The sequence below is a fragment of the Osmerus eperlanus genome, chromosome 21 (genome assembly GCF_963692335.1).
Source record: "Osmerus eperlanus chromosome 21, fOsmEpe2.1, whole genome shotgun sequence".
Taxonomy (NCBI): domain Eukaryota; kingdom Metazoa; phylum Chordata; class Actinopteri; order Osmeriformes; family Osmeridae; genus Osmerus; species Osmerus eperlanus.
In genome coordinates, this window is record NC_085038.1 from 3,123,022 (window position 1) to 3,135,426 (window position 12,405).

At 46.0% G+C, this 12,405-nt stretch overlaps 1 protein-coding gene across 4 annotated transcripts in view; it reads left to right on the forward strand.

Moving 5' to 3' along the window:
- The first annotated feature begins 972 nt into the window (after positions 1-972).
- Positions 973-12,405, forward strand: part of LOC134007282 (protocadherin-9) — a 127,523-nt gene continuing 116,090 nt past the window's right edge. For all 4 annotated transcript variants that reach the window (XM_062446617.1, XM_062446619.1, XM_062446618.1 and 1 more), the window contains exons 1-2: positions 973-1,692; positions 2,265-5,422. In XM_062446617.1, the coding sequence (XP_062302601.1) occupies positions 2,387-5,422 (3,036 nt within the window). In that variant the 5' untranslated portion in view covers positions 973-1,692; positions 2,265-2,386. The remainder of the gene's footprint in view (positions 1,693-2,264; positions 5,423-12,405) is intronic.

The window sequence follows — 12,405 nt, forward strand, 5'->3', positions numbered from 1 at the left end:
AGGAAGGAAAACAACCAATACAAACAATTTAAACAATACCAATAAAGTAGGCTATATTAACACAATAGCTCACTATTATTCTCGGAAATTATGCGCATTTGTAGGTTGATGTGGTAACTACACGTGAATTAATAGTATGACTAGGGTTGAAGATTTTTTATTGTATGTATTAGCCTATTACATGTTGGAGTATGGAAAGTGGACTATGGTCCGATCTCTCTTGGTAGGAAAGCTACAGAGTTTCATAAAGGTATTTATGGGATTAGGTGTATTCATTTATATAATTAAATTATTTTCACATATCCAAGAGACAAGACCACGTAGGCTATGACAACTTCAAATAGTGCAAGCACTTGTTCTCCGGTGACATTGAGAGTCCGATAAGTGCGCATTGCAAGACCTATTGTCGAATTTCATTCACGATTGACTTGAAGTTTGCTCATTCTGAATGTGATAGGATGTATAAAAAAACACACCTCACATTCAGAATTACTATTTTACGCTATGCGTTCAGCAATGTCCTTGTTCATTAACTGGCTTTTAATCGATGCGCATTGTTTTGTTGTCTTATAGCTCAGGCTACCTCACTGTTCCTGATCACACGACATAGCTGTATCTACAAATCTATGCACAGAGACGATATAACATACTAAATACACCAGCAACACACATTTAGAAGAGGCCGGTGTTTCCTCTCCATCTCCGTATTGCCTACACCGGCCCGAGGCTTTCGGTTATGCATCTCCGCATCCCCCAGCAGCGCCTCCCGAGCGTTTCATCAGGGACTGTTCTGTCTCGGTAAGTGACGTTAGTTCAAACCAATCATCTCTCAGCTCAGCCCTTCCTCGCAACTGTAATAGAGAGGGAGTCCAATGACGAGAGTAGGGGGCGTCGATGTGGTGTACTTCAACCCCCCCCCTCCCCCCCGTGGGCTAACTCAGAGTTAGTGCAATATATTCAGTTCCAGAAGGAGAGAGTGAGGATAAACGGCGCACACCATTCTTCAGCAAGCTAATGGACTTGATACCGCTTATCACGGATTGAATCAGACTTCTGAAACTGAGAGCTTTTTGACGTGTTTTTTTTTGCCTTTAAATATATGCCACAATTGGAGACGCTATCTAAACGGATCCTATTTGAACTTGACACATAATGGGACAAGCAAGCACCGATCTTGCATTCTACATGGAGGGACTGAGCTAAACAGGTTGCCCGGTGCCACTGTTAAGTGCATCTTACATGGAAGATACGGGAGATGCGGAATGACTTTACGGGACCGTTTGTTCTAAGGACCACTCCGTGCGCCACTGATCACCTGGTAGCGTTCGTTATGAAGCTTCATTGACTACCGCAGTTTACTAGGTTATGTGTAGACAGAGCACTGCTCTTCATGGAAGTTTAATGACAAAAAGGACTGTGAATTACAAAAAAAGAGAATTTCCCCCCTCGCAGTTTTACTCTGAACTGCGACTGTTTGGGTTGTCAATGGAACCAAACATTTATCGTGTCTGATTTGGACGCATCTAACGTATCGACCGTAGGATATATTTATACTGGAATTACCTCGCATTTTCCTATTGATCAAGCAATATAGGGATTGTACGGGAGAAGGCTGGGTTCAACTGCAGCCTGTGAAAACGGCAGACTCATTCGGGTACCCTCACGCGCTAAAAGGGATTTCTTTTGGATACGGTAAGGACATAATATTGCCCTAAATTGAAATATAAATGTAATTGTGCCTCTTGCGTCGGTAAACTCTAATTCACTCGTTAGGAACTCGCACATTGCCTAATTTAATTTTATGAATCTTAATCATTTAAGTATAATGAATGCCTTCCACCGGTCTCTCAAGTTAGCCGAGTGCATGTAGCCTAGGAGGCGTTAAAATGAGTCGTTATGGACATAATGTGCAAGGTCTAGGGAGACGGGGATAAGTAAGAGACTTGAATGGCTGCCTTAATGGTTGGTGCAGTGTTATCTTATCATAAGCTTCTGGATGGAACGGACGGAGGGTAGATTAGACACGCTAAACCCGAGTCGGAGGGAAATAACTGGTAATTTACTTGCCACCGAGTATTGGAGACGTAGGTTGGTTTCATTGCCCTCATCTGCTGTTGATTCTGTTAAAAATATAGTGGATTTTCTGTGTTAAATTTGAGGGGTGAAGACCAGGGAGACCCAACACAAGGAATAATATGTTAAATAAGACATAATATGTTTTTTTATATATCATAATTGTAATTGTCACTCTCATTTATTCATAGGGCTGTGTGCGGAGTCTTCTCTCCCTTGTATGCAAGATTTCATGAATCCCCCATTGTAACAAAGCTACACGGGGGAAAAGTGTTTGAATCCTGGAGGTTAAAGGCAACGTTGTCCAGTAACCATGGATCTAAAGGATTTTTACCTGTTGGCTGCTCTTGTTGCCTGCTTCTGGCTAGACCCTGCGATAGCCCAAGAACTGATCTATCCCATCAGGGAGGAGCTGCAGGAGAATGTCCTCATTGGAAACATACCAAAGGACTTGAACATCTCCCATACAAATGCTGCCACTGGAGCGAGTGCTAATCTGGTGTACAGGCTGGTGTCGAAAGCCGGGGACAACCCTCTCCTCAGAGTTCTCAGCAGTACGGGCGAGATCTTCACCACCTCCAACCGTATCGACAGGGAGAGGCTCTGCCCCGGTCCCTCCTTCGAGGAGAGCGAGTGCTCCTTCGAGATCGAGGTGGTCATCCTACCCAACGACTACTTCCGGCTGATCAAAATCAAGATCGTCGTCAAGGACACCAACGACAACGCGCCCATGTTCCCCTCCCCCGTCATCAACATCTCCATCCCGGAGAACACGCTCATCAACAGCCGCTTCGCCATCCCCTCCGCCACCGACCCCGACACGGGGCCCAACAGCGTCCACAAGTACGAGCTGGTGAACGGCCAGAGCGCCTTCGGCCTGGACATCGTAGAGACGCCCGAGGGAGAGAAGTGGCCGCAGCTCATCGTGCAGCAGAACTTGGACCGCGAGCAGAAGGACACGTACGTGATGAAGATCAAGGTGGAGGACGGCGGAAGCCCCCAGAAGTCCAGCACGGCCATCCTCCAGGTTACCGTCACCGACGTCAACGACAACAGACCCGTGTTCAAAGAGAGTCAGATGGAGGCGCACATTCCCGAGAATTCCCCCATCGGCACGTCCGTGGTCCAGCTCCAGGCTACGGACGCAGATGTGGGGGCTAACGCAGAGATCAGATACGTGTTTGGGACCCAGGTGTCTCCTGCCACTAAGAGACTCTTCGCATTGAACACCACGTCCGGCCTTATCACCGTGCAGAGGCCTCTGGACAGGGAGGAGACGGCCATACACAAGCTGTCTGTGCTGGCTAGCGACGGCAGCTCCAGTCCTGCCAGAGCCACCATCACCATCAACGTGACGGATGTGAATGACAATCCACCCAACGTGGACCTGAGGTATATTATTAGCCCCATCAACGGCACTGTGTTCCTCTCTGAAAAGGATCCTATCAATACTAAGATTGCCTTGATTACAGTGTCAGACAAGGACACTGACGTCAACGGCAAGGTAATTTGTTTCATCGAGAAGGACGTCCCCTTTCACCTCAAAGCGGTTTACGACAACCAGTATCTACTGGAGACCTCTGCATTGCTTGATTATGAGGGGACAAAAGAATACAATTTTAAAATTGTGGCCTCTGACTCAGGGAAACCCAGCTTGAATCAGACTGCCTTGGTCCGAGTGAGGCTCGAAGATGAGAATGACAACCCACCAATTTTCACCCAGCCTGTTATCGAGCTGTCTTTTTTGGAAAACAACAAACGGGATCTTTTTCTCACTACCCTGAGCGCTACTGACGAAGACAACGGTAAAAATGCAGAGATAGTCTATCAACTGGGGCCCAACGCCTCTTTCTTCGATCTTGATCGTAAAACAGGGGTCCTGACGGCATCCAGGGTTTTCGACCGAGAGGAGCAGGAGAGGTACCTGTTTACAGTCACCGCTCGGGACAACGGGACCCCTCCCCTCCAGAGCCAGGCAGCTGTCATCGTCACCATAATGGACGAGAACGACAACAACCCCAAATTCACCCACAACCACTTTCAGTTCTTCGTGTCGGAGAACCTGCCCAAATACAGCACGGTGGGGGTGATCACCGTGACGGATTCGGACGCCGGGGAGAACGCGGCGGTTTCGCTCTCCATCCTGAACGACAACGAGAACTTCATCCTGGACCCTTACTCCGGGGTCATCAAGTCCAACGTGTCCTTCGACAGGGAGCAGCAGAGCTCGTACACCTTCGACGTCAGGGCGGTGGACAGCGGTCGTCCACCGTGTTCCTCCGCCGCCAAGGTCACGATCAACGTCATCGACGTCAACGACAACATCCCCATCGTGATTTACCCTCCGTCCAACACCTCCTTCAAGCTGGTGCCCCTCTCCTCCATCCCGGGGTCAGTGGTGGCGGAGGTGTTCGCCGTGGACGGAGACACGGGCATGAACGCCGAGCTCAAGTACACCATCGTCAGCGGCAACAACAAGGGGTTGTTCAGGATCGACCCGGTGACCGGGAACATCACCCTGGAGGAGAAGCCGGTCGTGTCGGACATCGGTCTCCACAGGCTAGTGGTGAACATCAGCGACCTGGGATACCCCAAATCTCTCCACACTCTGGTTCTGGTCTTCCTGTACGTGAATGACACTGTGGGCAACGCCACGTTCATCTACGAGCTCATACGACGCACCATGGAGACCCCTCTGGACAGGAACATAGGGGAGAGCAGCGAGACGTACCAGAGCGGGGACTACTTGACCATAATGATCGCCATGGTAGCGGGCGTCATGGTGGTGGTCGTGGTGATCTTCGTCACGGTGATGCTGCGCTGCCGGCACGCCTCGCGCTTTAAGGCGGCGCAGAGGAAGAAGCAAGGCGCCGAGTGGATGTCGCCCAACACGGAGAACAAGCAGAACAAGAAGAAGAAGCGGAAGAAAAGGAAGTCGCCCAAGAGCTCGCTGCTCAACTTCGTCACCATCGAGGAGAACAAGCCCGACGACCCGGCCCACGAGCCCATCAACGGCACCATCAGCCTGCCCGCCGAGCTGGAGGAGCAGGGCATGGGTCGCTTCGACTGGAACGCCACGCCCACCAGCACCTTCAAACCCAGCAGCCCAGACCTGGCCCGGCACTACAAGTCCGCCTCGCCGCAGTCTGCCTTCCACCTCAAGGCCGACACTCCGGTCTCCGTGAAGAAGCACCACGTGATTCAGGAGCTCCCATTGGACAATACCTTTGTCGGGGGTTGTGACACCCTCTCCAAGAGATCGTCCACCAGCTCAGACCACTTCAGTGCCTCAGAGTGCAGCTCACAAGGAGGGTTCAAGACGAAAGGGCCCATGCACACCAGACAGCAGGTAAAGGAGAACTTTTACTGGTCTATAAGTACCGCTTATAACTGTCCTGTTCAACAGTGCTGAAGTGCCAGCGTAGATACAGACTTGCTCTTAGATTATTGTGGAGAGCAACAGGAGAGGAAGGGAGGAGATTTTCTCTCCCAAGTCTAAAGCTCTTAGCTGTTTTCTTCGAATTCAAATTCGAATTCTTGTATTTAAAAACCAAAAAGACCATGAACAATGAATCCATCCTGTTTGAGTTTAGGTATGGACTGAAACATCACGTAAATACTCCTTACTGGTCCTGCTAAAGGCTTCTAATGCTTGGTTTTTAGATGATTAGGATGTGATCCAATCAAATGTGTATAATGTAGGCAGATCCTATAAGGCTTTCCATGCTCAACAGCAGTGATTCAAAGGTGTTGATGAAATGTACCAACATGTTGTGAGATTTCTAATGGTACGAAGATGCAATGCCCTTACATTTGTGAAAGAAACATTTTTTTCTTACCTTTCTACTCAGATCACCATTTTAAAAATTTTGTTTTATAAAAAAAAACCCAACTGATTAGCAACAACACAAAAAAAGTAGAGATCAAAATCTGCATTCCTTATCTAAGAAGTTGTTATTCTTTGAACCACTCTATCATTTCCTCTTTGTCTTCAAAACAAATTACTTGATGTTTCACATTTTTCTTCATAGTAGTCTGAGTGTGTACATTATTTTATGTTTCTTTTTTTATATACATTATTGCAACATACAACACCATTACCTTTTCCTGACACTTAAAGTGATGATAATGACCATGTAACCGCTGGTAATGATTACACTGCATGTGATAGAACTTCTAGTGTCAGTATCGGATTGCTAAACAAACTCAGATTAATAATCTTTCTCTGGAAGCACACCAGCAAACTAACCGAGGCCCGTGTAGAACCTGATACACATCCAATTCAAAAAGGATTAGCCAATAATGAGCCTCAAATTTCAACCTAATCCATGATGCTTTTTATCAAAGCCTTATTAATTTTGCCTCTAATAAAGCACCCAACGCAACACGCAGTCTTAATCTAATGGAACGCACACGGGGAGATGGAGTGCAAGGAGGAGAAAGGGAAAAGAGGGAGAGAAAGCGAGAGAGAGGATGAGAGAAGAGAGGACAGGAGACGGGAGACCAAGCAGAGGAAGGAGAGCCTGTGTCAGGGGAGGAGGAGGAGGAGAGGGAGGAGGGGGAGGAGAGGGAGGAGGGGGAGGAGAGGGAGGAGGGGGAGGAGAGGGAGGAGGAGGAGGAGAGGGAGGAGGGGGAGGAGAGGGAGGAGGGAGGAGGAGGGGGAGGAGAGGGAGGAGGGAGGAGGGAGAGAGGAGGAGGGGGGAGGAGAGGGAGGGAGGGGGAGGAGAGGGAGGAGACTGTACCTGTAGGGGGCACTGTTGTTCTGCTTGATATTTCTTGGCAGTGGTGCAAGGAGAGGAAGAAAAAGGGGGGCAGTTCTTAGTCAAATACTTACAACTTAACAGTAGAGAGGTGTGACTGCAGATTTATAATGGCAAAGATGTGAGTGATAAGATCTTTCTGAAAGAGAGGGAGAGCGAGAGAGAGGAAGAGAGAGAGAGAAAGAGCTTGGCTTTACAGCAGTGACACTGTGTGAGTCCTATTGATGCACAGCTCTGGGTTACTACATCTGAGGTCGTCTTTAACATTTTCTCTGCACTGCCTAGTGAGAGGCAGCAAACAAAAGAGCCATTCAAAGTCTGATGGTGTTATCCAGGGTCTTGTGTGTGTGTGTGTGTGTGTGTGTGTGTGTGTTTGTGTGTGTTTGGTGTGCGCGCTTGTGTGTGTATGCCTACGTGTGCATGTGTGTGTTGGTGTTTGTGTGCTGGTGTGTGTGTACCTCTGTTTGTGTGTTTGTGAGTATGTGAGAGAGAGAGAGAGAGAGAGAGAGAGAGAGAGAGAGAGAGAGAGAGAGAGAGAGAGAGAGAGAGAGAGAGAGAGAGAGAGAGAGAGAGAGAGAGAGAGAGAGGGGGCTATAGAATGGAGGCTTGATGGGGAAGGGTTGGTCTTGGAGGCAGAGGACATGAGATATGACAGTGTGTGTAAGCATAACTCCTCATTGGTTCACTCCATCATTCCACAACTCAATATAAGTCATAGCAATCAATAATTTGAAACAAACGAGGCCGAGGGGCATATAAACAATCCTTTTGTGTTGTGAGCTGTGTCCTTGACAGGGGACATATTCTTTTTCAAATTTAAGTAGGTTATTTACATCACGGATTCCCAGGGAGTACCCAACAGGCTTTTAGAAACAACTAGTCATTCATTTGCTGTGAATTTTAAAAGGTCCACACCACCATAAGACTTCAGAGATTTTGCCTGATAACAATAGGAGTTATTGTATTGCCACCTTAGGCATACCCAACCCGTTTGCCTTCTTAAACAACTTGAAAGGCCACTCTGTTCTGAAAGTATGCTGCCAGGAATTCGATTTGCACTGGAAATCAAATTAATTTAGTTATTCTTTACTATAAACGAATTAAATATTGAGCTGCAATGCGGCCTTAGTAACTGTAACCCAATGCCCTGTTGAATCAGGTCTAAAAGCAGCACCGCAAACTTTGTTGATAGCGCAAAGGGAATATTTGTTATCTACTTTTCCATGTTTCATCCACCCTTAGGGACCAGTATTAGTGTAAATAAGAGTGAGGGGAAACAAACATTGGCCTAGTTTCATGCTGCTGCAACAAATATACCAGGACCCAGGAAACTACTTGTGTGAGCATGATTTTGGCTATCAGGTCTATTCTCCCATTGAATTACTTGTTTAAGGGGAGACACAAAAATGTGTTCAAATCTCCGAGCCCTTGGCAGAGATCTGTGACTGTGCATCAGAGTATGTAGCTCATGCAGGGGATGACCTCGAATGGATGTTTTGGGGAGTAGCAAGGGTTTAAGTGGTCAATGGAGATGTGTATGAAACATCTAACTTATTGATTAACTTCACATTGTCTGGATCTCTACAGACATTCTCTCCACAGGATTCCCAACTATGCTTAACATTGCAAAGCCCTGAACCAAAATGGTCTTTTTATCCTTTTATCTAAAGGTTAGGACATAGCGTGTAAATACAGAGAGCAGAGTAAAACTAAAATGCTCTCATTGTGGCACAGTCTTTTGTGCCCCAGTCAGACCATCACCTCCACAAACAAGACTCAAATTCCTTCACTGTCTCTGCTGTGTTCATTCTCTTCCCATTCGCTGTGTTGAGAAAAAAAGATCTTAAAACAACATGAAGGGAAAGAAGAACTGAAAACAAGCAGACGAAAGTGAAGGCATTTGAAGTAGTTTGGGATGTGGAGGTGAACTACACTTAGAGTACAGTGTTGTACCGCTGGATGTAGGCATAACCTCAGTTGAAATAATGGTTGGAGTAGCATACTGATGGATATCGTTATCACATTGTACAAAGCATGTTCGCTCTGCCTCCAGTTTCCTCTGCTCCAGTGTCTCTCCTGCTCAGATAGAATCAATAGCAGCCATCAAACTTCTATTTGCTGTTGAAGAAAAAGCCAGCCTCTGACCTGAATTTCTGTGTCGTTCTATATTTTCAATAAACCCTAGACAGTCTATCTTTTACAATGAGGAACCTCCCCTCACATACAAGAGACAGTCGACAAGGCCGACGTGAGCGTTGAAAGGAAGGAAGACTGACAGGATTTTAAAGAGTATGTGTGTATGGGTGTGTCTGTGTGTGTGTGTGTGTGTGTGTGTGGGAGAGGGGGAGTTGGGGGGGGGCCTAAGCTATGCATTCCTGGATCACTCTCCACCTCTCCAGTAAGCGGACGTGCTGTGGGGACAGACAAGCGCTAGGCCTGGCGAGGCTCCTGTCGTAACAGAACATTGTAATTGTGCTGCCTGGAGGGAGTGGTTCTTCTTGCGTGGGTTCATTTGCCACATTAATAAGGGGGGGATTAGTGTGTGGAGGGGAGGGAGAGGGGGGGGGGGTCTCCCATGGATGGCGGCAGGGCAAAGAGTTTGAGAAGATTAATGGACGATGACAATATTGCACCTGAGGGGGAAGTCTGTTGCGATATCTTCGGAGTTCTGCTGACACAGAGCTCCGGTGGTACAGGGAGAGAGAAAAAGAGAGAATGAGAGAAAAAGAGAGTTCAAGAGAGAGAGAGAAAGGGAGACAGAAGCAAAGACATAGAGAGATGAGGGGCATGCAACCGTTGCTGATCGAAGCGGCCTGCTCCTTGCTCCCAGACAAGACTGTGTCTCCCCCTCAAAGATGCTTCTTATTGTAGCAAAGTGTCCTGAATGATCATCTCTTCATTATTTATGCATTTGCTCTGCCTAGGTCTGCCACATTGCTTATGAAGAAGGTTCTGGTTGAGAGGGAACTCCGTAGATAGTTACTGTAGGAAGCGATGGTCTGGTTAGTATGTGTGTGTGTGTGGAGTCAAACTACGTACATGATAAAGAAAAAAGTCACAATTTCAAAGTAATTTAATTCAATTTATAATCCTCAACGAAAGACAGCAAGTCTTTCAATTATTTCAATTATGTCTCATTGGGAGACACCAACAACAACAGTGGATGAAGAAAAATGAATCGATAACAATCATAACCTCACACCAACACATAAGCTCTTTGAAGTGGAGTTTGTTGTGAAAAGATCATGCTAAGATGCCTCAAGGCCTTACCACAAAAGAAAACACAAGATTTCTGTAAACGTTTGTCCCTTCAAGCCCTGTTGGGTTAAAAAGGAGTTCAAATGGATTGTTGGTCCGACCTGTATTAGATGGTGATGTTTTACTGTACCACCTAGAAGAGACCGGTTTGACCTAAGGGATAATTTACTGTAGACAGCCTTGGCCAAACAAGAACATACATTTAACCTGTTTACGCTCCTGTTTCGCCCGCGAGACAAAAATGCTGCCTCCCCCTTCCTCAGTTACGACGCACTAAATTCTAAAAAATATATTTTTTAGACGCTACACATGTTATACATCGTTGGAAAGCTACGATTCTTGTGCTTCCATTGAAATAAACCAATTCAAGATCAAGTCGCAATAGCAAGCAAAGTCAACGTCTTTTTTCCGGTGAACATTCCTTCAACAATGCCAAAGAAAAAAGTTGTACTCACCCTAAGTTGTTCAAATAGGTCCAGGTGTGCAAATCATGCCATCAAAACTTGATCTGCGTAAGTCCCAAGGGTTCAAAGTATCTAACCATGTAAAGTAATTCGTCCAAATACAATGTTTTACGTTCATGAATAGCCATTATCCTTTGTTTCATTATGCAAGTTAGCCGACGGAAGAAACAACTTGTTCACATAAAAGTGTTATTTTCTCCGATTTATCAACGGAGTATTTACAAAATGAAGGTCTCAAAATGTCCGTTGAACCCTCCTTTTGATTGACACCTTGTTCGACCCAATAGGAGCTTCCATGCCCCGTTGACAGCCCTCTAAAGCCCAACTAGGTCTGTGCGTCCTGCCGCCCCACCCCCGCCCCCCCCCCCCCCCCACACTCGTTCTAAACAAATTTCTCGAACTGGCTTCGACTGGCTCTGAAATTAGCTCGTTAGCCTTGTAGCTGACAGCTAGCTGAAAATGCCAATACCTCATTTGTATGCGTCTGTGGAGCCTTCAAAAATAACAGTCGATTGCGCATTATGGTTGACAGAATCAGTGTTCTTTGTGCGCCAATCCTTGGAATCAGATAAAGCACTCCAATGTGTTCATGCTTCAGTTTTTGTGTTTCAGTATTACTAATTAGGGATTTAGCTATTATATATGATATTTCTAAGTACCAGAGATGGGCCAGAGATAACAATTATGAAAAATAATACCTTTTTATTTGACCTTGACCTTGGTTACAAAGGGTCATTTTGGAGTCTCCAAAGACCCTTTTAGAAAATTCCTGGATGTACTCTTATAAAAACATGTGTCAAATATGAATATATTGTGGTATTATGTTTGACTTTTGATTTGAATTGGGTAAGGCTTCAACCTGTGGTCCAATTTAGTCTTCCAGATAATACCTACCACCTCTAGGCCTCTTCAGGCCTCTGTTTTCAAAACAAAATCTAGGCGGAAATAGAAATTTTCACTTTCCTTGTGTTCAAGCTTCTATTACTCAACACTAGAAGGACTGACAGGGGTCCTGACAACAGGGGACATAACTTCAGAGTGTCAGCTTTCAAAAGAGATCATTACATGCATGTACTCCAAATGGTTCAAGAACAGCTTCCAATTTACTTTGGGTATGCTGTTTAGGCGTTTTCAGGCAAATTTAACAGGAACATGAAAAGGTTAAACTCCCTGTCAAGGTTCTTTCTGGACAATGGAGTTCTATTCATGTCTATTCATTTAACTTTTTTTGTTGTTATTCTGACCAGTTTCTACATTTACATTTAGTCATTTAGCAAACGCTCTTATCCAGAGCGACTTACAGTAAGTACAGCGACATTCCCCCCGAGGCAAGTAGGGTGAAGTGCCTTGCCCAAGGGCACAACGTCATTTTGCACGGCCAGGAATCGAACTGGCAACCTTCAGATTACGAGCCCGATTCCCTCACCGCTCAGCACCTGACTGATCTATAGTTCTACAGACAGTGCGAGTCTTTCCGTTTTGAGTGTTGTCTCTGTGTTCACCCAAAAGCTATTATGAGCAGACTGACTGTAACACAGACCATGGCAAATTACCAGGAATTTAATGATGTTAGTCCTCCTATATTTATCTCCCTCTCCCAAGTCACCATGTATCCATCCATCCATGGATCGTCATAGAAACATCTTTTCACCCATCAGGACCAAATATCAGATTGCTGCTGTCAAACCAAGCTCAAGCATGACGCGTCATTAGTCATGTTTTTAATCAGTTATGTATGTGTGTTTATGTGTGTAAGAGAGAGAGAGAGAGAGATTGTAGTGTGCGTGTGTGTATGTATTGGTGTGTGTGTGTGTGTGTTCATCAATGTCGCCTGGCAGTCTCATTCATCT